This window comes from Aulonocara stuartgranti, assembly GCF_965226115.1.
Source record: "Aulonocara stuartgranti genome assembly, chromosome: 10".
Classification (NCBI taxonomy): Eukaryota; Metazoa; Chordata; class Actinopteri; order Cichliformes; family Cichlidae; genus Aulonocara; species Aulonocara stuartgranti.
Window position 1 is genome coordinate 8,878,515 of NC_138946.1, and position 26,535 is coordinate 8,905,049.

Below are 26,535 nucleotides of genomic sequence, written 5' to 3' on the forward strand. Positions count from 1 at the left end.
TGCTCTGGCTCACGCTGGCTACAAATAATAAAATCACAAGGTCCCTTTCCTGTTTCCAGACAAACAAGAGTGTTTACACTGGGCAGCATTATGAAGTTGGAGCTCTGCTTTTGATGAAATAGGCTTTGTGACAGTGAGCCAGGATTTTCTGAGATAAGCAACATCTGCTCAGTGGTAGCAGTAATAATTCTGAAGCTATGCGAATGCACATCTGAAAATACAGTTTGTGTACTGCAACGTAGCGATTGTCTGATTTAGACTGTCAGGTCTACACATATTAAATTTACTGCTGTATTTTTTTTTCTTTTATTTTTCTTACAATCCACAGGTCGGTGTGTGTTCCTTCCTTCTAAATCTATTTGTAAAAGAATACAGTATTTTTTCACTCTTATATACTTGTTTTTGTTGGTACAAAAAAGTATGGGTGTAAATTTTTGTTAATTAGTGGAACAAAGCCAAAGGAAAAACACAAAGCCATTTTAAAAAACTGTTAAAATTGATTTTATTTGCCTTTTACACAGACCGGTCACGCTGACCTGCAGAGACTATTGAATTGACCTAGGTGAAAGACTGATTTTAGATACAGTACATTGTCTTGTCAATATTTCAATACGACATGATATGATCTTTCGATTTCATTTACTTCAATCCTGTCTTGTCTTGCTCTAAAGATTGTATTTTCTTTCCCAATTCCTTTCCATTTTCCTTTTCTCTCCTTTCCAAGTGGCCTTATTTTCCCTAAATAAAATGTTTCTTTAGCTCGTGAGCTGCCATAAGCCTCTCAAGTTTCTCCCTTTTTGTTTTAAACTGCCAAAGAACAGACAAACCTTCTCTACAAGGTCAAAGTTTGATTCTGTGTCATATAATTTATTTCAACCCTTTCCCGCATTACATGCTCCTCGCTATCTGCATTTAACTGTTTTTGTTTCTTTCTTTCTTTTTTTGTGAGTGCTGTGCCATCACACAGGTTGTTGTTGTCGTTCTTGTTGCGAAATGCAGCTTTTATTGATGTAACAGGTGCTTAGCTCGACTGTGGCAGTCAAAATAACACATCTCCTCCACTGTTTGGCTTTCAGAGTGGAAGCTAAAGTTAGACATCTTTGAGGTTTTTCTGCCACTTGATGGAAGGTGATGCCAATGCATAATGCATGAGGAGAGAGGGAAGACTTTGTCTGGCTGCTTTTTATAGACCACCAAAGCTCTGCTACTACACACACACACACACACACACACACACACACACACACACACACACACACACACACACACAAAGAGACGCACACGCCTGAGCCAACCGTCTCACTCGATGCGCTCTAACCTCTCACACATCAAGAAAGCAGGAGCAGAGGAAAAACAGGATTCGAGCAAACTGGCAACATTGTCGAGAGTCACAAAAAAAAAAAACTGAAAAGAAATAAGAAGAAACAAAAATGTTGACGTGCTATTTTCAGACGACAGGGTCTTTTGATGCGCAAACCCAAAGAGAAGCGAGGGGAAGAGGAGCAGCGGGGCTGGTGTTTGTCTCAGAGATGGGCTTTAACAGAAATACTTTATACATGTGATCTTACATGCTCTCCCTCGTCTTTGTTCCCACTGTTTCAACGCTTGAGTGAAAGTGTCTTTGGGTCTAGTTAAAATGAGAAAAATAAGGGGGGGAAAGGGGGTGTGAAATTATTTGCAGGCAAAGCCAAGCTCCTACTTCAGCTCGCAGACTTTGCAAACACCATTTGCTGCCCTCAAAAGTGTGAAGTTATTTTCTCCTTATCCCTCTAATCCTTATATAACCAGGCTGGTTGACTAAGAGCACACTGTCATTTATAGTAATGACCTGGGGAAGAAAACTGCAGAGAGTTGCACATATACACACACTCACACCTGTGTGCTGCCCAGTACCTACAGACAGTGACAGGTCACAGCCTCTGTACTTGGCTCCATTCATCTTCTGAATTATTTGGCAGAGTTTTTGGGTCAGTGTGCGCATTCAAAGAAAAAAGGCTGTGTGTTACTCGTGTCTCTCGGTTTTCTCTTAACTGAACAAATTTCGTTTATTGTCACTTTAGCCAACGCGTTTTACGAGTTAGGTGGTTGATAACTAGCTAAACGCTCGCACATGTGCTCTTCCTGCAGCAGCGCACTTGCCTTGTGAACGGTTTTTTGTGTGTTTGTAGGCTGCTGCAAAGTTTGAATATAACATCCTGTGCATTTGAGGTGTCTTGTCACGTGTGCCTTTAACAGTCTTTGATCATTTTTTTTTCTGTCTCCACTGAAATTTCTTTCTCCCAGCCTGGGGATTTGAATTTCAACCTCCAGGTCATATTCTCTCTTCATTGTCACCCATTATTGAATAAAAGGGCTTCGTCGGAAGGGGTTGGGTGGGGGGCACTTTAAATTGAGTGGAACAGTAGAAAAGAGGTTGAAATGGTATTCTGAGTAACACTGAGGGTATTAGAGAGTGAATCCTACTTTCTGCGCTTTGGGGGAATCCAGGTATCTAACTAGGATTAGGTTGAACAGTGTCTTACTGCCCGGGAAGCACAATTAGAAGTTCCTTGTTATTGTCCTCTTACCTTAAAACCAAGGCTTTCTGAACTGTGCGTGCATAGCAGTCATGCCTGGGTGGTAATAATTAGTTTGCATTTAAGCTGATGCTTTAATTTTTTTTTGTTTTGTCTTTCTTTCTTTTTAACTTGTGCTCCCGTACAGCTGTTGAAACACACAAGCTGAGAAACAGCACTGCATGCTGCTGCTCTCGGTAGACTCTAGCAGGCTCTGCAACTGCATTTTGAAACTGATCTCACCCGAAACGTCACTGCAGTAATTTCATTTTGGGGTCTGAGGGGTCATTCTTAGTGTTCGTAATGCAATTCACTTGTAAATTTTCAAAACGGTTAACTCATAATGTTTGAAATCACAAAATTAGTATATTTGAGCAAAAGAGGCAAAAATGTAAATTGTGTATCACACAGAACAGTTATGGAAGTGGAAAACAAATGAGATTCCTCATTTAATGTACCTCTACACCTGTGCTCTGTCTGGCTTTTATAAAATAAGCACTAGAATCTTTCTACTAATAAATAATGGAAATGGTGACAGCATTTATTAAGGGGACTCACTGAGAGGCAGGATGAGTGTCTGTCACACTCCAAACAGTCATTAATTAAGGCTTCAATATCAAAAATATATATATATATTTATTTGAACTGACAGTATTCTTTCACATCATTTAATTTATCAAAGCATTTGCCTCACCCGCCAGTGCCGTCATATCCAAACTAAACCATGAGGAGCATTAAGGCAAAGGGCGCCTAATGTATGTCTATATGACTGGAAGCCAGCAGTTCGACATCCTCCACGTCTCAAAGTGGTTTAAAGTCCTTTAGCATGTTTACATTAGTTTGCATCATTAGTATCAGCTTTAACGAGAACCTTATTACTGCCATTGTGTGAAATAATGCATGACTTTACTCAGAATGTCTGATTTTAATTGCACTATTTCACCTTGGCAGTAGCTTACTAAGGCCAGAATAGAGTGAGAGAGGTGTTTTTGAAAAAATACGCAACAGGTTGTATTGGAAGCTTGGTCATTACAGACAGAAAATGATGAGCATACAACCTTAAAGCAACGTCTGTCCCCACTAATAGCTTGTGCGGTACATAAATTAGTGCTTCAGGTTAGACCACTTCTTGTAGGCTAACTAAGACATGACTGATTGGACTTTAATAACACATATGGCTATCATTAATCTAACTCTTTAAAGCCAGCTGTAAAAAATCACACCCATAATGAAAAATGCACTGATCAGATTTGATGGATGTTAAGAAAAATGTCACATCTCACAACCAGGCAAAAGTTGACGAGACATTTACAGGTCACATACAGGCCGAGAAGTAGGCCGTGCGGTGAAGGGAATATCTTTACTGTTATTGTTTTTTTCTTTTTACCCGACGATGTGGTATAGCGTTTTTCTCTCGAGACGCCCTCAGGGCAAATTTGGGGGTGGTAGTGTCTGAGATATTATAAATAACACAACGAGGATGAAAGGCAGTGGCATTCTCCCTCCCCATCCTTCTGTCTCGCCTCTTTTCCTCTTGCCCTGCTGCTCATCTATGCTCAACACGAGTGCCTCGGCGTTCGCGTGTGTGGCTTGAATTTATATGAACGTCTCCCCCGCGGGGGGACAACGGGGGCCAAGTCATTGATATGTGCAGGAGGACTCAGGATAAACAGCCCACGCCGACCGATGTTACGCCAGCCTGCCTGATACATTTTGATTGAGCAAAGACAGAGGTGTGAGATGGGGATGGCAGGGCAATGGAACTGGGGAAGCTTAAAAGCAGGGATAAAATGATAGAGAGCTTTTTTCCTTTCTCTTTCTCTCTCTACCTGCTTCTCCAGACTGCAACAAAATGGATGTATGTAAATGTTAAGAACTGCACATTGCTCATGAACAGCTCACTAGACCAGATATGTGTTTGCCACTGTGCTTTGGAGGACAACAAACAAATGGATGAGGCGTTATATCCTATCATTGTTTTTTTCTGTTTTTTTTTTTAAACACGCGCTGTAATTTATCTGACTATCAAGTTCCTTTTATTTCCTCTCTGATGGTCCTTTTGTTTCACGGAACACCACTACCATGATTATACTCTTACATCTCCCAGCCATGTTTGTTTGCATGACATGGTCATCCCTTTAATGGACTGGAAATTCATGTTTAAAAAAGTCTCTTGTTCCTCCTCCTCTATCTCTCTCTGTCAGGGAACCAAAATAAGAGGTGGCGGCAGCACACTGCGCCACTTATGGCCGCATTAGGATCAGCCACCAAAGTGTCACTGAATTGCCTCGTGCATCATTTTGGCTTTGTTCACCATGACAGAAACTTGTGTGTGTGTGGCAGTGGTCCTTGTCCACCCTGTGCTTTTATCCCCAAATGGATATAGCATTGGCTAGGCTTTTACGTCTGGAGTGCATTATCCCACTTATATCACGGATAATTTTTAAAGTCTTTTTATTGACCTGTGTTTGCAGTGTAATGCTTATTGACCTGTCTTTTAAATAAATGTCATGTTAATAGATAAAGCCACTGTCTTTTTTTTTTTTTTCTGCAACCAAACAGTGGTGATAAATCCAGAGAAACGCTGAACCGAACAGAAGAGCAACCACAAATGTAACGACTAAGAAAAAAACTTTGAACAAAAGGATGTAATATGAAAGCCTATTAAGATGATTACGGGATACAGAATGATCAAATCTGTTTATGATAAAAGAAAACTGAAGGGGCCCACTGACGTAGGGGTGCATGTATGGTTATATCTTTGTTTATAATACGTATTTTGTTACAGTATCTATTAAAACTATCTCTGTTATTGTTTTTAAGTGCCACTTGTCTTTCCTTGCAGTGTAATCTGATAGTAAGTGGTGCCGCTGAGATGTTTTTTTCTGTTTCTTAGAGTCAGTCCGACCCATATGGGTTGCTCATATTTCTGCAACGGTTAAAATGATGTAAGATTTCCAAGCGGACAAACGGATGGAGAGGCTGGAATGCTGCAACCTGAGGCTGAGAATGATGTTTGTGAGATCTCCAAAAAGTTGATTCTGTTCATCTGGACGTAGCGTTTTGTGGGAGAAACGTTTTGTCACTCATCCAAGTGACGACTGAAGAAGAAATTTACTTCCCTGGATGGTTGAGAATACATCAAGATGTTTGTGAGATGTTTAGCCTGAATAATAAAATGGGTGGGCGGAGCCAGGTGGCATGAAGGTAGAATCATCTGTAGTGGTTAATGTGCAATATTCACAGGAGTCCAAAACTCAGTCCTATTTAATGTAGCTTGTGTAGTGTCATATGAGCGTTGTGTAGTTTTGTATTGAATGACTTTTGAAAGAATGTGTCGTGTCCACTGATTGCTGTTGAAACTGGCAGGTCTTTTTCCCAGTCTTGAAGCTTTTGTGGAGGAATATATTCAGCTTTTAGTAGAAGTTTATATAATTTTGAGAATTATCTTTTCCAAGTGAATATGGGTTTGAGTTCAGTAATCAGTGGAGGTTGTTGAAGGGTTGGCTGAAATTTTGATTTTTCCTTTTAAACTGTTTTTTTCAGATTTGAATATTATAATAGGAAAAAAAAACCTGCTATTACCAATGTCACTGACTGTTTTAGTGTTTTCATACCCTAATGAATGTTCCAAGTGAGTGATTCTTGGTTTATCCCTTCCTCACAGTGTGGTAGACATTTAGATTTGGCCTGATTCATTAATTTTATCATTATGGATACTAGGTTAAAAACTTGTGGAAGGTCCAGTGGAGAATTTAAATAAATATAATCTGTATATAAACTGATTTCATGATGAAAGTGCCCTGTTTGTGCGTGTTTTGTTGAATACCTGCTGTGAGGGGCTCAGTTAAAATAGCAAAGTGGACGACCTTGTCTTGTACCTCACTCTAACGTCTTCTTCGAGAGGTCCGGGTATTAGTTACAACTGGTGCAGAGTGTGAGCGGTAAAGAGGTTTGATCCAATGAAGGAACCAGCGCCCAAACCAAAATGTCCTTGGGATCGCAAAGAGGAAAGTCTTAACTTTATCAAAAGGTTTTTTGTGCATTCGGTGCCGTTATGGTTTTGAAGCGGTCTCTGAGATTAACAGGCGGCGCGTGTTGGTTGTCTATGTTTAATAAAGCCTGTTTGGTCTGAGTGAGTTAATGAAGATATAACTGTCTCTAATCTATTGACTGGTGTTTTACTGATTATTTTTAGGTCATAGTTGGTAAGACTTAATGGTCTGTAGCTGGAAGTGAGGTCTTTGTCGGTCATTGGTAATAGTGTAATAAGAGCCGTGTGTTTATGTGCGCGGGTGTGAGTCCTGATAATTTGATTCCTTTGACCATTATGTTGAATAAGGGAGAGATGACTTGCCAGAAGCGTTTAAAGAATTCCAGTGGATAGCCATCAAACCGAGAGATTTCTTGTTGGGCAATGAAGAGATGGAATTTCTTCTGAAGTTTGGGTTGGTCTAGTATGTCAGGCTGTGCTTTGGATAATTTTGAAAGTTCAGGAATGTCAAGGAAGTTGTGAATGTTGAGGATAATTGGTACTTTTTGCGAGTAATAGTCTCTCTCATAGTAATCATAGAACATCCTGTGATGAGGATGTTTTGCTTTGTTTTTTTCCAAGTTTTCCATTTTTTTTCTGCTCGTCCCACAGAAACAGGGGGATGGGATTTGTTTTCTAATTCTTGTTGCTTTGTCAAATATGACTATGATTTGCCACCTAAGAAATGTTGTTGCTATTTTAATTATGATGGTGAGATTTCTGGAGAATGTATTTGGAAAAGAAGAGAAGTGCTGTTTTATGTTGCTAAGGTTATGGTAGCTTTTCAGATGTATCTGTACTTTGAATAGTATAGTAGGAAAAAAATGCTTCCAATCTGCTAACCGATTTCTGTAGCGGAGAGCATTCAGTTTTATCTGACCCGCTGATTCCCAAACTACAACCTGTAGACTCCTGTTAGGCTTTGAAGGTTCTGCAAATGAGCAGGTAGTGTTTACAATAAATAAAAAGTACTATAAATACCTGATGACGTCAAACTAACCTGCGTTTTAATCTGTTTTGTCTCTGCTTAACCCAGAGAAAAAGACTTTTCTTGCTCAATGTTTACCACAATTGTTTCCTCCACATATTGGCAAACTTTGTCATTTTGGTGCCAGACATGCAGTTTACATTTGGTATTTTGAAGCATTTCCATTGAAAACATCTGCCTGGTGTGGTTAAGTGGCGTTTACCACCTGGTATAATAAAACGGTGACGTCAAGCATGCATAACGCGAAGAGGATTGTAAAGTCAGACGATGATTGTCTGCAGGATTGTTAAGAGTGATTCTTTTTCACTGCTTTGATCCATTCTTACTTATGATGATATTGATTAGTGCTGCTTTGAGAATAAAGAGAACAGAAGGTGGAAAGGAATGAAAACACTTTACAGAAAGAATGGGTTCCATTTTGTTTGTGTTTTAAGCTAACACATGAGATAAATGGGATTCGCAACTCTATTTTTTTTCCCTTAATCATCAACAAATGTCTCAGATGCCCACATGAGATCCCTCTGGTATTTAAGTCCGAGCTCTATTCATTGGCCTTCCTTTTTCCCAATTATCAGTTCTTTTTCTTCTGACCCTCAGAACTAATGAACAAACAGCCACAGACACACTGCACAGCCCTTCCTCAATTTACCACCTCCTATCAGTTGCCTCCCTTTATCTTTTAGTGCTTTCTTCTTTCCATCTTAACACCCACATTTTTTTTCCTGCAAAGCTTTTATTTACAAACATCATTTTCGGGTGTTTTATGGCTCCCTTTAGGAATGGAGGGTGGAAGAAAAAAATGGAAAAATAAAAGATGAAAGGATGTACGAGGATCGAGAACAACACTTAAGGCTGCCGAGGGAGAAATAGATTTCAGACGAGCAATGATAAATAAGTGCAAGTCATCAAGCATGGTTCTGCTTCTCTCCTCTTCTTCTTTTTTTTTTTTTTTTTTTGTAGAATTGTTTGAATGTGGTGATATAAAATGGTTATCTGAGCTTGAGAGGATATCAGCATGAGTTTCAAGCAGAGTCATTTGATTTAACAGGGTTTGGCAGTAGTTCTGCTGCCTCTGTCAAAGCTCAATTGTATGAAATCTGGATGACCCAAAGCCATCAAAGAACCATGGAGTATAGTATTAGTATCTTGTGTGTATTAATAGTGTGTCACCTTATTTTGACTTTTAAAATCTGTTACAAGTTGATAGCAGGTGGAAAGCTTGGGTCTTTACAGCGCAAGTTATGATATATGGCGAGCCAAGACTGGCGGCAAAATAGGAAAGGAGAGCTCAGAAACTACATAAGGCAAGCTGTTACGGCTCAATAACACAGGCCTGTAATCGACTCACGTTTCAAACATACACACATGAAGTGAAACAGCCCTTGGTTGGGCTGCTTTTTATGAGGAAGCACTCTGCACGAGGTGATCAGCATATGTTTTGTTGACATAAATTTAAAATTTATTGTCGTTGTCAAAAGTGACTGTTGGACAAAGTCGATTATTAACTGAGTAAATGGCCTGAGAGAGTTTTATGTGAACTTCCTTAATGGGTACAGTCAGTCTGTTTCAAATCACCCTCCCTCCCTGGACTGCCACCCACCACACACCCTCGTTTAGACACGCACACACCTCATCATCTATTTCAGTAGCACAACATGAAAGCAGACAGTTACGATGGGATTTGAGAAAGGGTGTGCACAGAGGGGGGTCTATCTCAAGTAAATCACTAAGCTGAGACAATATTTTAGTATCCTTATGCATACCATTAAACCTTGTTAAAGCACTGAAGTGTGTGAAACAGAATTACTGAATAGCCATTATCAGCTCTACTTAAGCACACGGAGCATTTCAAGGCATATAAAGTATGCCTTAAGTACTAACTGTTTTCTAATGATGCATACTATTCTGCTGTACTGCACTGTCCCCAAAGAAGTAGGGTTCATAAATACTTGCTGTTATTAGACAAACTAATCACAACATTCATCTTCATAAAGGTATTTTTTTCACCCTGTCTCGTGTATATAACGGGTAAACCTTTCTTTATGATCATCATCACGGGCGACCGTGGCTCAGGGGGTTGGGAAGCGTATCTGTAACCGGAAGGTCGCCGGTTCGATCCCCGGGCTCTCTGTCCTGGTCGTTCTGTCCTTGGGTAAGACACTTTACCCTACCGCCTACTGGTATTGGCCAATGGCGCAATATGGCAGCCTCGCTTCTGTCAGTCTGCCCCAGGGCAGCTGTGGCTACAACTGTAGCTGACTCCACCAGTGTGTGAATGCGAGAGTGAATGAATAGTGGCATTGTAAAGCGCTTTGGGTGCCTTGAAAAGCGCTATATAAATCCCATCCATTATTATTATTATTATTATTATTATTATTATTATTATAATCATGGTATCCAGTCAAGGTGGATAGACTGACTGAAACAACGTTACACATGGATTATACTCTGATACAGATAAAGACATCTGTCGACGACATGGATGAGTAGTCATTCCCGTTATACGTCTTTGAAATCCTCCCAAAGGGCGCATGCATTGAGGTGCGTTGTAGTCCCGTGTCCCCATGGACCAGTCCACCAAGTGACAAGAAAAAGCAGAGAGCCTTGCGCTCACTGATGACGGAGTTTTTCCCACTAGGATCCAAGTGGACTCCTAGATGAACTAAACTAACACACCAATTAATGAGTCATGTGCTGGCTTAATTATGGCAGCTGTACAGATAAAGCTGCTTATACTGCATCAGGTTAGCTTGTGGAAGTCATCAGCAGTTTGAATTTTTACCGCTGCCGGAGCCCGAGGTGACCGTATTTGGATCAGAGAGTAGAACAATAAAGTTACGTCCACGGTGGAAGCAATTCGTAGTGACGTGGCAAATAGAGAACATAGAAAGTGAATGACCTTGCATGACTTCAAGTAACTGTGAGCACTAACTGCTGGCAACAGGAAGTGGGTAGGACCTCAGGTAAACTTTTCTCAACTTCCAGGCAAGCAACTGAAGTGCCTACCAATGAGAGTGAAGAATACCAATTATTGACATATGACCTGGGAGTAAACATATTAGAGGTTTCACCTAGGCAACTGTAGCCTGGAATGTCCACAAGAAAACCTAGCCGTCGGCTTGAAATACGAGTATTTCACTGACCAAAACTGGAGCACAGATTCAGACCAGCAGCTAGCACAATCAACCAGATTAAGCTACACTGTGTCTTACATAACTGCTAATACACCAAAACATGGCCGAGAGGTCCAGTTCCGTTAGACGGTTTAGAGAACAAGAAGCAGACGGCTAGCAGACAGCTGTCAGCTACAGCTTCCTGTGTTGCCATTCACCTGTCAGTGTTCATGTCTCTACACTTAAGCCTTAATAAAGGGAGTTCTAAAAAAATCATCTAAAAAAATCATCCACCATGCAAACTGTAATAAAGAGAGAAATAGGACAAAATAATTTTTCGAGCCTGTAAATATTCTTTTATCTGCTGTCTAGTTGGGCCTTTAAACATTTCAGTTAGCCTCAAGTGGCCTGTAGAGAATCTGCAGTTTTTGCCAAAAGAAATGCATTTTTAAAAAGGCGGTCTTCTAAAATTCCCAACCCTTCCCTTTAACACACAGAATCACTTTAACAGGTGCTGTTGCCATTCTGTTGAACATCAAGTAATGTGCTTTTTCAGTAGGTAGTGCTAGCCATTGCAGTTAAAGTTAACACAGCCCCAGCTACAGACGTGCACACCACCCTTTGCTCATCAATGCTACATTTACGGTGAAAATACATGGCATTGGTTCCGCTTTGAGTGCCCTTAATAAGTCCATCCATACCGTTTCAGTGCTCTGTCTGGGGGGCACAATGGCCAGATTGAGGAGGGACACAAAAGGCCTTTGAAAGGCTTTGTCCTCTGTGTATGTTGTGGCTTACCACGTACGTGTTTTCTCCTTATCTCATTGAGAGCGTGTGAGTACATCGCATATGACTCTTACAGGAAAGAAAAACCCTTTTCCATAGCTTTTTCCAGTTGGTCTTTTGTCAAATATTTTTTCAGTTTTTAAAATTGTAAATTTTGTTTTTAATATTTCTAAAACAATAGGAATAAACGCTAGTCTTTGATGCCCTCGAGTAAAAGAAAAGGTCATTTTTAAGGGTTACTGTTTTGAAACCAGTCACAGAGGAACTCTATTATAGAAGCGGAGAAAAAGAGTTGACAGTTTGTCCATTGGCGGTTGCCTCAATAGAACTGAATACAATGCAGCTCTACTGCACTTGAGCAATTTGGAGTTTGAGCAATTGCTTTAGAGTTTTTCAAATATTTGTGCAACAAAACAACATCCTGATGTCATTTTGATGCCATGTTGTCATGCCTGTTTGCCAAGTTTTTCAAATTAAATTAAGATGTTTGTTTTATGCTACTCTTATGATGTGCAGCTGCTAAATATAACATCGGTATCTGGAGCGTTATTGCCCTTTAACGATATGTAACACTCTATGACACTTTGTTTCTCCTATTTTGTTGTTTTTAAGTGTCCTCTTCCCTTTTGGGGGCAGTTAGCATTTAGAGGACCTTTTAATTGCTGACTGCATGCCAAAGGGCTGTCATTCTGCCCTTGATTTCCAGGGTCTCTTCACAACTTCTAACCTCTCTTTAATTTCATACTTCTCTGGTTTTTACCCTGCTCGTGTCAGGTTTGGGGGATATTTTGCAGCAATTAATTGTAAGTGAAGTCATACTAGACTTGATAGCTTAATAACTCCCAAAGCCATTGCCATAGCATATGCTATAATCTCTTTCTGTCTGTCCTGGTCTCAATCCTCGCTTTGTCTCTTCCTTTCCCTCTCGAGGCACAAAAGAGAGCTGTAAATCAATTTGCATTCGACATCTGACATCAATCAGTCATGTTTTGGGAAAGTGGCACCACCTCCTCCTCTGTAGCTTTGTTGAGCCGCTAAGATGGATGGCTGTCATCTCACCCAAGTTGAGCAGAACTCTCATCAAGGGCATTGTTTCCCCAAGAATGCACTTGGCTGATCACTTTTTGCCACCTGACTAGTCAGTGGAGAGCGTGAGCTGTATTTGATGTTGTCTTTTTTTGCCTGCTTGAAGCATACACTCACCTGAGTATAGAATCATGTCTTTTTCCTGTGCACTTTTTTTTGGTATGATTTTTTTTTTTTTCAGCTAAAGGCTTTTTCACAACCTGTCACTTCTTTTTTCTCCCCCACAATCTAGTATTACCATCAAAAAAGTAATGCTTCATTTTTGGAGCTGTGTTGTATGAAAGAGCAACAGTTGTAGAAGACTAAACGTGCCAAATCAGAAACGGCACAAACTTGACGATGATTACAATCATGGGTGTGTCTGTGGCTTTGTGTACCTCTCTCAAGGCGAGGTATTTGAAGTTCTCAAGATGCTTAAGGCACTGTGGCAGTTGTTTGGCAATTCGTGTCACTTTAATTGCTTTAGAGCACTTTCAGATATCTCTCAAGAATAATATGCTTTGTACTGAGCCGTGGGGTCTTTGAGGATTTGAGGAGCAGAGAGAGCCGTAAGACTAGACTTTTCTGTTGTCAGATGTTATTTACTTAGCTAACCTTCAAGGCCTTTACTTCATAATCAAATATTGACCCTTAGTCTTGTCTGACCTTGTGTGCTTAAACTACGTTACAGCTTAATGACTGTCCATTTGGAAATAGACAATTTATTGCAAATCTGATTTGGCTTCAAGCTACGCAACAGCTCATAGCTCTGAGAGCAGTCATCAAAAACTGTTCCATAAATGGTTCGTAACAGTAAGTAGAGGTTTTGCGTGTTTCTGTTTCACTATTTATTTTAGTCTATTTCACTTTACAGCATCGTATCCCTCTGCAGCGCTCTAGATGTAGGTAGCTGATAATGCCGCCTCTGCTTGAATAGCACCTTGTGATTTACAGCGGCAAGTCATGGTCTACTGGTCCCTGCAGATAATATGTGTGGTAGATGGATGACTTGTTACACTCATGGTTACTGTTTTGTGCTGATGTTAAGACTGATGGAGTGTGACATATTCTCTCAAAATGCACAAGGCCAAACTTTCTCTGTTCTGGAAGTTTTTAGTTATGAGCTGTAAAAAGCTGCTTTGTTAGAGACACAAACGTCTATCGGTGGTACATTAAGCACTGGCTGGTCTCACTGAAAGATGGTAAAATATTTCTTTTTGCTCTTTGTCAACAGAAAGATGCACAGTGGAATGAAGACCTACAGCTGTGAGCTGTGTGGGAAGAGCTTCCTGGACAGCCTCCGTCTACGAATGCATTTGCTGTCTCATTCAGGTAAGGAAATCAAACTAACCCCAAAACCACAACCCCTCGCTGTGATCACTGTTGAGCTAGCAGTAACAGTCTTTAAAGAAAAGAGCATTCATTGCTGCCACTTTGTACAGAAAAGCGCTACTGGCAGATTTTACTGCTGTCCAAAAATTCAAACTATGACTCCAAATTAAGTGAAAAGTAGTCATTTGGAACCCCACTGATAACCCACGGAGCCTGGGCCTGAAATGTCTCATATGTTTGGATCCATGCATTGAAAATTATACATTTTTAATATATCTGGTGATGCCTTTCATAGAAACCAGAGTATTCTTTAATTCATTGAAATATATTTTGCATAATGAATGTAATTATGTAATATGTGTGTAAAAAAAGTAGTTGACTTGGCAATACAATGGTGTTAAGATGAGGAGTCAAAATCTCTGTCAAATAAATTTTGGATAAGCTGCTCAAAAGGGAAAATTATTTAGTCATTGTGACTGAGTAAGGTAGCAAAATGTTGGTAAAGTGTATCACCTGCTGATGAAGCATGCCATGTTAATTCATGTGAAGTATTTCCAGGTTAAAAGCTCTGAAATGAGTTGGGGTTTTTAAGTACGCACAGAAAGTGCAACTTGTCAGTCACCTTGGCACTTACCGCTACAAACAAAACGAGACAATGATCATTTTCACCATTTTCGGTGCATCAAAAGCTGCTAAGTAATAGAACAAGAATGAGCAGCCACAGCGAGCCGTTAGATAAGGAGCTGCAGGCGACAGGCTGTACTCCACCAACTTCTCAACGAGGTAACCAACTCCTCTGACTGTGCCCTGCTGTTTGCAGACTCGTGCCATGTGCAGCATTAAATCAGATCGCAGTTGCTCACAGGGTGATAGAAAAAGGCCAATTAGTGTCTGACTTCTTTAATAAAATGACAGTAGTTTGTTTTGCTGCTCCATAATTTTTTGACCTGAGGTACTTTCATCCGCTACAGACGTCACCAAATCAGTAGTAAAAAATACCAGAACAATACTGTAAGAAAGGTTAGAGGACAAATATTTAGGAACCACAAGCTTGACATGTGACTAAACGTAGTTAGTTAGTTTGGCCCCCCCCCCCCCCCCCCCCCCTCCTCTGCATTTACTTCCTTTATTATGTATTTCTCCCAGTGACACCACCTCACTGTCATACATAGTAGTTAGAGCCTTGGAGTTAACTCATAAAACTGTTTTATGTTCCTGAAAGTAGGTGGTGTTGTAGTTATTATAGTTAGTGATAGTTAATTAGGACTAATAGAATCCAAATACACTGTAACAGGCTTTCAGTATGATCAGTGATACAAAAATACATATGACCTAATGGGCTAAACATGCATTTTAGCTTTAAACTTCATACTCTTAAGTTGTCATAATCATGCTAGCATCTGTTAACAGATACAAAGACTGATTTGTCACTATAGACCATAAATGCACTGTGCAGAATATATTTGTTGCAAGCTGATTTTTACATTTAAGCATTTACAATAGACTCCAGTACTGAAGTTGCTGCTGCCTGAAATTGGAATAGAGGGAAAAGTTGACTTACATTTGCTTTGTCCTACTATAAATATTCTATATTGAACATGTGAATGTGGAGCATAACCTAGTTGCAGTGATTTGTGGATTAAATGACTCTTCAAGCTGAGCAGCTCTGGGAAACTTAACCCAAGAGGTGCCTGCACATCATCATCCTGTCATCCTACACCTCTGTGACATTAGAGGTCTGAAAGGTAGTACAAGTCAGAACAGTGGACACATTGATTGGTGGAGTCTGACACTATTACACCCACCCACTTGCACACATACACACACACACCCACACCCTAGCAGTCTGGGTGCTCTGAGCCTACTGCTTTAATGGAATGAACCGTCTTTTATAGGCGGCAAAGAGTTCCCCACTGCTAAGGCCCTAAGTGCAGATGGTTTATTGAGACACCATAAAAGCCATGGAACCTCATGAGGCAACACCTCCTGCACACATACACAAAACCCCAAATTTGTGTTAATGTTGGCCCAAGGATGGAGCCATTTGTCCAGAACTCTGTTTATAATGGGACACGCTGAATTTTCTACTTAGCGCCACCTTTATCACTAACAACCACGCTGACAGAAACGGAGAAAAAGAGTGAGAGATAGATGTGTGTTTGAGATTTTATGATCATAATTACTTCCTGAATAAAGCAGGGCCTCTTGTTTAAAAAGGAATCTTTTTCTTAATTAGAAGAAAGTAGCAGAGTATAAATAAAGTCTTCTAACGGGTTGTTTTGTAGACGCTGAAGTAATATTTGAATAGATTTCCAACAGAAAGCGGTTTTATCAACAGGTTAATAAAAACTCACAATTTGTACCCATTATCATGAGGTGAAAACTCTGCTGATAGGAGATCAAATGGAAAAAAAGAGCGAGAGAGATGACTGAAAACTCTAGGAAGAACCACACACTCCACCTTGAAAATGGCAACTGAGCGGAAGATATGGGCAGTGTATTTTTAGCAACTGTGGCAGCAAGTGCACAAACTTTTTTTCTTCTTCTTTCTTTCTCTTTTTTCCTCTTTCCATGCGAGGCAGCCTTGACGCACGACATCAACCTGTACTGTTACACACATCAGTGTTGATTCATAGCCGCTTTGGTCTGGCGTAAAAGGCAAGACGAGCGCTTCTGTCGAGACGGGCGACGGTTAGGGAAGAGACAGCGCTGAGGCAAAGCTTCTTTGATAGTTTTTGTTGTCTTTTTTTATTTTTTGCACTTTTTCAGTTTCTTTTTTTTCTCCTACACCTCCGCCTCCACCGTTTGACTTTCAAGGCTTTTTCTCGGTCTGACACCACGTCTGGATTTTTTTTTTTTTGGTCGTGTTTCTCTGTAATGATGACACTTTACAAAGTCCCAAAACCCTTAACCTCAGCCCCTCCACCCTTCCTCCTCCTCCTCCTCCTCCTCCACCGCTGCCGCCATCATCCTTCAGCTCGCTTCATAAAAGGCAGAATATCAGGGAGATGAAGCAAGAGAGTGGAGAGGCTTTTTGGGATGCACAGCGTGTCGTGGATGTGGAGCATTTCAGACATTGCTGCTGCTGCTGCCGCCTCCTCCCTCCCCTCTGCTTTCCACTCTGTCTCTCACTCTCTGCCTGTCTATCTGCCCGTCTGTCTGTCTCTGTGCTTGTTGTACGGAGGACTTGGCAGCTCGCCAGTCTGGGCTGCCTGCCACCACTGAGGGTACAGTATGTACAGTCTACCTTGTGCCAGCTATTTATTTTTTCTTCTCGTCTTGTTCTGTCTCAGTCCGTTCCACGTTGTTGTTTTCTTTTCTTTTTTTTCCTTTTTTCTAATCTCGGCCTGACGTTTACTGTTTGACAGCCTTTGCTGAGCCAAGGCCTGCAGATGGAGGCTTGAACAGGGTGGGGAACTCTGACTCAGCCACTTTTGGGCGCATTTAAAGGACCATAATGTTATTGTTCATGAAATTGTAGCAGCACCTTTTATAGTATCAATGCCTCAACTTAAAAGTACTGCTGAACTTTTGCAGTAAATTAGTTCATCAATAGACCATCAATGTATTAAATCTGTCATCTCATATGCTGCCCCCAGTCCCCCCCCATTGAGCCTGAGATTCTTGGACTCAGTCTCAGTGGTCTCTTAAAAAACCAAATACCGAACAAAGGTTTACTTATTTAACCTACATTTACTCACATGCATCCAAATCTACTGTGTCCCATTAACGAAAATGTGCAATTAGTCAAAAGCAGATTCAGCATTTCATTCATCAGCTGCCCATTTCTGGTTTCAGTGATTGTTCCACTTTTAAGATTAAAATTATTTTTCTTTATTTTTAATACATTCAGTTTACTTTTTTTTCATTGATAACTGGTTGATTTTACTACACAGTTAAAGTAATTAGCTTTTACATTTGATTTATGTATTTCTTGTAAATTATGTTACATTAAAAAAAAGTATCAGCATCAGTAGTAGTGGAGAAAATGCAATACAGTGATGCACAGCAGTTTCTTTAAACAGGTAAGCCCATTTAAAAATGGTATCGTTTCTACTAATTACCCCTCAAAAAAACAAAAAAACAAGACAGTGAAAATGCATTGCATTGTTTCAACCATGTCAAAAATAGTCTGGCTTTCAGACAGCACCCAGTTGTGTGCGCATGTGCATGTGTGAGTATTGTCACACACCAACCAAGACCAGACCAGACTGATATGATTCACAGTTTGTTTTCCAAGTGAGATTGCAGTATAATAAGATTACCAAAAAGACTCTTCCTGAGCACCCATATTGCCATCTCTGTTACCACCAACTTTTCATCTCACTGCCTTTATAGCTTAAGAGACTTAATCTTCACTTTATGTTATGTGTACATAGTAGAGAGCTCCTGGATTAGCCGGCCGAGTATGTGTATGAGAGAGAGAGGGGAAGAAAGACTTGATGCACATCGTACTGTAAAGTGTTTTGCTAAAGGGCACAATGTGAAGATGTATGAATGGAGAGATGGTATCAGTAATATGTTTCTTGCTAGTAAGAGAATCAGGAAAACCACGCTGCATGTTTACTTCTTGTAAGTGCCTGTTACCTCTGTCTGTTTCCTTTAAATCAATGTTTATCCATGATTATGATACAGTATGTAGTCTTTTTGTTAACAGAAAATGGAGGTCTTTCAGGTTAAATTTGTTTTCGCCATTTCTCAACTTGAATCTATTATGGTACTTCATAGAAGAGAACTACATAGCGTACACTATGTATTTACTAGTTATCTTCCAACAGAGCAGTGTCTCCAATCAAACACAGTATGTTGTGCACTTATTGGAAATGGGATAATTGCATTTGGCTGTGATTGACACGCCAGCTGCTGCTTTATATAAATATTTACAACTTGTCCAGCCTCCGACTACACATTTTAAAGGCTTCTGTGTTAAAGATGACAATTTAATACTAACCAACATCAAACAGTAGCGCCACACAATGCCTGAAAAAACATGTATCACTGTTAGCTAGCTATCTGGAATTAGTATCTTCCCTTATGTAGCCAAAATAAAAACAACTGAGTCTTGTTTTTGACACCACTCAGTTGTTTTTGACTGTTATGAGTTATGACTGTTATGAGTACACCATCTGGACACAGAATTTATTTACTGAAAATAGCAAGTGTAATGGAACTATAGAGTTTGAGTCATGGCTAACATTTCTAGTGTTTCTTCATGTTAGCTCATTAGATGAACAGGCAGAACTCGATTTCCCAGTGGAGTTTAGTTGAGTCAGTTATTTTAGTTGTTTACCAGTTGCTGTGGTGAATCCAGTTTGAGCAACCACTTAAATGTCTCCATTCACTAATTATAAAGACGGGGGAAATAACTTTTTAAACATAACTGAGAGTGGCACAAATTCAGGAAACTCTTCTATCTTCTTCAAAAGTGATATGCTGAGAAGTTTGGTGATTTAATTTATTTTTATAAAAATCATTAGAACATTCAACAAATAATCTTACTAAAATAAATATTGTTTTAGTTCTTATAACTGGAACAGATGTTTATTACTTAAACAGTGGAAACTTTTGAAACCTAAGCACAAAATGATGATATTAAAACACTTGACAGTATTTTGTTTTAGTGTGAATTCAATATCTCAATATGCACTTAGTTTCTGACATGCTGTCAAAAACTTTGTGGAGATGAACCAGCACAGTATTTGGTGTTTGCCCTTTGTGCAAGATTGTAAGAGTTCTTGCAGTACTACAAAATAACGAGCACGAAATAATGAACTTTTTATATGGAGCAAACTAGTTCTGATACAGCTGGTGTTTACCCATCATGCTCTCGAGCTTAATTACAGCTTACCCACAAACACACATTATCTCAGAGCATCACATTATTGATGGAAACATAACTTTACATGATAATCTCTTGGCATTTTGGGGTCATGTGTTCTCATTGTGTGGTGTTTCACACTGGCCTCATCAGTTTGGTATGCTTGTGTTTGGCTTGTGCATTAGTCAGCCTGTACAGCCAGTACAGTGTTATTTCCTGTGTGAGGTTTACTGTTTAGAGATGTGTTTCTAACCAGCCTGAAGGGAATTTATCTTTTGTTGGTTGATCTTTTAGGGTTGCGTGCAGAAAAACAAAACCAGTGTGTTGTGTTTATCACATAAAGCCAATGTGTGGAGAAATTGACGATATCACATGATGAAGCTGCCCAAGTGGTAATGGAATGATGTTGCATGAAACTGGAAAAAGTATATATTTACCGCATTATTCAGATGCTTGACTACTTCTTTTTTTTTTTTTAAACAGAAGTAATCGATGAAAGAATAACGATGTAAATGTCTGTTTTAAATACCTTGCTCTGCAACTCATTGGATTAGGACAGTACGCATTAACATTGCAGAAAAATCTGGCAGAGTTATTCAAAACACTAGTTTTCCTGTTGTGCTTGACCAGCTGTTTAAGTTGCCTCCCTTAAATTGAAAGCTTTGTTCCAAGCCGATCCCAATCTGAGTGTGGGAGTAAGATGCCCACGTAAATGTCTAGAACATTTAGGTGAGGAAAAATGCAAAGAATTTGGATATGAATGTGGCGAGGCGGGAGGGCTGCTTTCCCATTGCTCTTTGTCTGTGTTTCTATCTCCGTGGCGTTTGGTTGTTTGGCAGTCAACTGGTCGGCTGTTTTGGCTTTGTGCCGGTTCTTCCCTCAGAGTGATGACGACATATTTGTGCCGGCAGGTCTGGATGTTCTGCCAGCATTCCAGCATTTATGATCGCTCGCAGATGTGAGTCCAGGAACACACTGTACTGTACCCAAACCCAGAAATTAATGAAACTTGACTGCCTTCCAGGCCAAAAATTCCTAAATGTGTATGTGTCTGACTGTGTGTGTATGCATGAGTGAGAAGAGAGACAGGAGACACAAGGGAGGGAGGGGTGGCAGGGGGGGAAGTGCTATTAAAAGCAAGTAGCAGGAAAAGAAGTAGTTCAGGAAAAAAACAAAAGTATGACCCAAAGTGTCGAGCTTTTTGCATGTACATTTTTCTTTTACCACAGCTGATGTTCTGTCCTGCATGCACACACACAAATGCATGCACACACACATTGTTTTCTCGGGTGGGTTAACACAAGATGACAGACAAAGCAAACAGCAGTAGCTTATTTTGTAGTGCCATAACATTACTCCTGTGCAACTTAAAACTTCCCCTGCAATTCTTGCAATACTTCCCCCAACCTGTTGATTTACTGTTCCGAGCACGACTGGGATTATGCAGCTGGAGAAATCTCAGCTGGGTTATATTACATGAGAGGGCACATGGGGGACAGGCAGAAGGTGACACAGCACAGGGGTCTACTTGGAATACTATAGCATCAGGCGCTGCTGTCAGTATTTTTATTTCCCTTCCAGGGGCAGGGGAGGGGAGTATGTGAAAGGAGAACTTGTTAGACCACTGTCACGAGCAAATGTGGCTTCATTAAAAACGTGTTGGTCTGTGCAGCTGCGATCCTTAGTGAGAACTCGGTGTACCTGTGCTCTGGGCTTCTTGGAAAGGCAGTGGTTTAAAGAAATAAATCATAAAAATAGCCTGGCTGAACAGAGTAAGAGATGATCTTTTCTGACAATATGGCCGGTTGGCAGCTCTGTGTCTGGAACCTCCCTTAAAGTCAATAGCCAGTGCCTTAAATGTCATTTTAGTCAGCGTGGCTTTACCTGACACCTGTAGCTGTCTTCCTGGAAGCAACTGACAGGGTATTACCCGTATCGCTTACTTCCATGAGTGTCTCACTGTCTAATAATATGTTTTGTATTATGATATGTTTTCCAACAGAGCTGGAAATTATATTGCAAAGCAATATAATTAATGCTCTGGTATAAACATAGGTGGTATGTAGGCATGTGGAGCATTTTTGCATCAGACTTGATGATATGAAATTCTGTCCTCATGTTAATCCTCTAGTTAGTTTTTTTGCATAGAATAACTTGTGTTGTTTGTTCAGTCCAAACCTTTTACGCTGCTATTTCAACTTTAGATATTTAGACTTGCAAAATATTTTTTTCAGTTTTTCTATTTTACTCTTCACTCATTCAAAAAAAAAAAAAAAACTTCCCACAGAAAAAATAGCTCTCTTCCAATTTTGTCATTCTGGCAGAACTGTATAGCAGAACTGTAAAAACAGATTTGCAACTGGAAAAGGCTGCCAGTCTTCTTTTGACAGCTGTTTTTTCTGCCAAAGAAGTCTCAATAGTAATTTGTCTAACAAGTTAAATATGAATATCTTTTCAAACTGCCTATCATTTTACAGTTATATACAGTGATGCAAATGTTTGAAAAACTCATAACTGTAAGTAAAGCAAGAAGATGGTTTTGAGTCAATTACGCGCAGTTGTTGAAATTACAATACTTGCTTAAGGTAAAGTGGTACTGTGCAGATTTGTTTTCATGTGTCCTCACAAATAACCACCAGTGAAGAAGCAGTTGCAGCGTATTAGCCCATAATATAATGATTATGTTACTTCAGAGAGCTCTGGTATAGGTTACTCCTAAAGACCGTCATTCAAAAAAGTTGGACAAAAAGTTAAAAGTTGACTTTTCAGCCCTCTCTATTTTCAGACAGGAAGAAAAAACATGAGGACTTGATCTTATTCCTTTTATTACAGGGATATTGCAGCTTTAAATCCTTTTGGTTGCTAAGTAGCGAGTGCCCCTGTGCTCCCTTAATGGGCCTGATTTGGTATTCCGCTCTGATGCCAAGTCTTATTTTTGTATGCGAGACAAAGTGTTTTGATGGTAAGTGATTGCTGAAATGTCTGTGTCTACCAAAGGCTGTTTTTTTCTTCTTTTCTTTTTTTTGGTTGAGAGTGAGAGTTTTATGGCCTCTCACAGTACAGTACACTGTGTGCCTTCTGCTCAAAACAAGAACACAGTCGATTGAATTTTGGATTCGCTTCATCATCCCTCCCTCCTCCCAGCAGCTTTGTTGTCAGCGAGCAGCATGTGTGTATGTGTCTAAGAGAGAGATGTGAGCGCTGTGTGTGTGTGTGTGTGTGTGTGTGTGTGTGTGTGTGTGTGTGTGTGTGTGTGTGTGTGTGTGTGTGTGTGTGTGTGTGTGTGTGTGTGTGTGTGTGGTAAAAGTCAATTATTGCAAAAGGCTGCCAATTAATTTGCTCTCCTGGAAATTCAAATGATACTGTAGAATGCACATAAACACACATGCAAATCAAGCACGCGCGCACACTCACATGCACACAAACATGTGGTGAGCGACACATACATGCATGTGTGCACACACACACGCACAGTGCTCACCATTAAGTCAAAAGGAGGGAGAAGATACAGAGGCTGCAGACATTTGTTTGCTCCAGAGTGTGATGTTAAATTAGGTCGTCTGTGTGTGTGTGTGTATGTGTGTTTGGTGAGCTCTTACTGGCTGAATAGTGAGCATTGCTCAAGGGGGCTAAAGCAGGATCAGGTGGAATTTCTCAGTCTAGTTTCCAGGTATTCTGAGAGTGTCTTTTTTTAGGCAAAGGGTCCTTCAGACTGTCTTGGGGCATTTGGATGACAGAGTGGCGGAGCTGATTGAATCCTCAGTGGTACTTGTCTGGACACAATAAGTCTTCACTTTAAGCTTCTTGCCTAATATTATCATCATCGTCATCATCATAAAAAATGCAGTTATGTATATATATATATATATATATATATATATATATATATATATATATATATATATATATATACATACATACACTCTTAAAATCCCCAGTAATGCAAAATGTAGTCCACTGGGATTAAAAAAAAGAATAAAATGTGTAGAGAAGTAGTAAAACTCCTCTTTGAAAAACCAGATTCTTTTCCTCTGTGATTTGAATTTGGTCCTACAAACGCTACATACCACACTACGAACAGTGCATAACGAGAAATGCAGTGGCAATAGCTTCCTGTCGGGTAGAATCAAAACAAAAGGATGACCAAGTGAAACCAAAATTGACCAAGAAAAGCTTTCAGTTATGTAAAAACTTAAAAGTGTGTTTTTGAGAGTGTGTATATGTGGGACTGGCAAGGTCCAGTTGTGCACTTCTGAATAGCAATTAGTGGTATTTGCCACATTTGGACGAGGTTCTGCTATGTGTGTCTGGCCTGCACATGTTGATATAAACCCAGTTACATTTTTATTTTCGTTTTTATCTTTGTCTTTGATATGTAATTATTCTTGGCCAAATTATTCACAAGGATCGTTAAGTTCCTGACTTCTTGCACGTTCGTGGTAGGCCTGTATGTATGTAATGGTCATTTGAGATGTGTGTGTGTGTGTGTGTGTGTGTGTGTGAGTGAAAGTGAAGGGACTCTTAAAGGATTCCCAAATGCATTACAAACACCCCACTCCCACAAGAAAAGAGGGGGGAAAAAAATCAGAGGCAGTGATGAGAGGTTGGTTGTACGAGGGGTGGGGGGGAGATAAGGTTGTGAGAGCAGGAGGCTAAATTTAAATCGTAATTGGCCGACTTCCACAAGCTTGTGGGCATTTTAATGAGTCATAATAACTTCATTTAAAACCAGCTGAGCAGAAAATAGATTGGAGAGGAGCCTGTGGCTAGTATGGATTTGTGTTGCTTTGTGCGAGTGTGTGCGCAGGCATGGGTGTATTGAGCTCGACTGTAAAACCTACAAACATGCACGTACACACGCTTGTGCACACAGAGACACACACGTATGTACACATCCCAGTGCAGAAAGTAACCGGCGCGACATTTACACAGGACAGCTCACAGGACAGCGCCAAGCTCGTTTTCACGCGGTGTTTGTTTGTCTGTCGATAGACTGTAACGACACGATCGATGCATTTGTAATGTGGTGGCCATGACGTTGTTTGCCACATACTAACTCTACGGTTCCAACTAATTCTCTCCACCTAATAGTCAAATTGTGTTGAGTGTGAGGATGGAAACAATCTGCAGAAGAGAAGAAAAAATGCCTTTTTCAGCAGAAAACACAAGCTCAAAGGAAGAACATGAGCCCATCAATTTAAATATATTTATATAATATGTAGTAACTTTTCTATGCAAAAAAGTTTCTATGTTATAGTTGCTGTAGGACTCATTTAAAACCAAATGGTTGTGTGTAGTTAAAACAGGCCTATACTTTAATAGTCTATTGTATAACCACAGTCTTTTAGTCATGTGTGCTAATATCCAAGCATGAAATGTGCTTTATGTCTAAGGGTGGTATGTCATGTAAACTGCCTGTGGTGAGTGCTGCTGAGACTCTGTAGCTGTCAGCCAGCTGAACACTTGCTGTCGTATCAAATCAGAGCTTGCTCTGACAACCCTCTCTGTGTATTGTTACCATCATCTTCTCACAAGCTGGATAGGGAGTCACACCTGGAAGTGAAGTGAGAGTTATCCATGAGATAGACGGCGTGTGACCAATTCCTGCCGGGGACGGGGGTAAAATCGTTGTTCTCATTTAAAAAATGCCTCAGATTGCTTCAGCATTATGTCCAACAGTAAAACATTGTTCCTGTAATGATATAACAGTGTGTCATACATTCACGCTGGCTATTAGATTTTCACTAGCACTTGTCGCACTTTCTCTAATGAGCCCCTGGTATGCACTGACATCGGCAGAAATGGAAGTTAGCCAATCAAATTTGACAGCTCCTTCATTGTGTCATGACAGTGTGTGTAATTAGGCAGGTTTCACGTCAGCGTAGACAGTCACACTCTCTGTTCGCATGTCCTGCCCAGTTGTTCTTCTCTTAGATTATCATCACGCCCGTGCCTCATATCGAGGCGGTTTTTAAGGGATTGGCATTTCTGGGGCCAGACAAATGCTTTTTGTGTGTGTGTGTCTGTGTGCGTGCGTGTGTCTTGACCTCGCCATGTGACAGTCTCATGAATTATGCAAGTGTCATTGTCTTTGCCCACTTCACACAGCATCCAGGCTGCGCACCGTTTAAATTTTGCTGTTTAATTTTGCCCGCTTTTATATTATTAAATCAAATCCATCAGTGCTGTTTTAGTTTTTGACAGCTGGCTCCAAATTTGCTTTATATTCCCAAAAAAGAAAAAAGGAAAAGAGTTTGTAAGTTTGTATGAGATGTTTTAAAGACTTTTTTCTTTTGCAAAGCATCAAAATTCTGTTACAGCCCCAACTGAGAAAGCTGAGTGAGGGGTTTGTTTGTGACACAAATGGTAATAAAAGTAAATATTCTCTCAGGCGCGACCTTTTATTGCATTATGTAAGTTGGCCAATAGCTCTGGGAAACTTTTTAGATCAATTTCGCAGCACAGATTAGAAAGCTATGAATCCCATTTATGGAAGAGCTCCCTCATGAAATGCTCTTTGAAACTTTTATATTTTCGGATGAAGAGAGAATGAACCCGGCTAAGCAAAGATCTGCCGACGGCACTTTCATGTGGGGGGAAGAAAGAAAGCAAGAGAAAGTGAAAGGAGACGGAGCGAGCGAGGCAGAGGGAAAAGATAAAAGCACTCCCAAAGCCATCTGGAAGTAGCCAGGACACACAAGGATTGCTTTTATGCTACTAATTCCACTGGGAGGTGCGACATAAAAGCAAAGCATGGATATTGTGTTATAACTGTTGAAAACAAGCGAGTGGTCACGGAATACTAATACGACTGGTCAGAAGGAAAAGCAGTTCAATCCGGGAGT

General features: G+C 40.2%; 1 protein-coding gene across 1 annotated transcript in view; it reads left to right on the top strand.

Moving 5' to 3' along the window:
- The window catches only part of zbtb16a (zinc finger and BTB domain containing 16a), a 140,504-nt gene that overhangs the window by 43,190 nt on the left and 70,779 nt on the right, over positions 1-26,535 (top strand). The window contains exon 3 of the mRNA XM_082549614.1: positions 13,775-13,872. Within this exon, the coding sequence (XP_082405740.1) occupies positions 13,775-13,872 (98 nt within the window). The remainder of the gene's footprint in view (positions 1-13,774; positions 13,873-26,535) is intronic.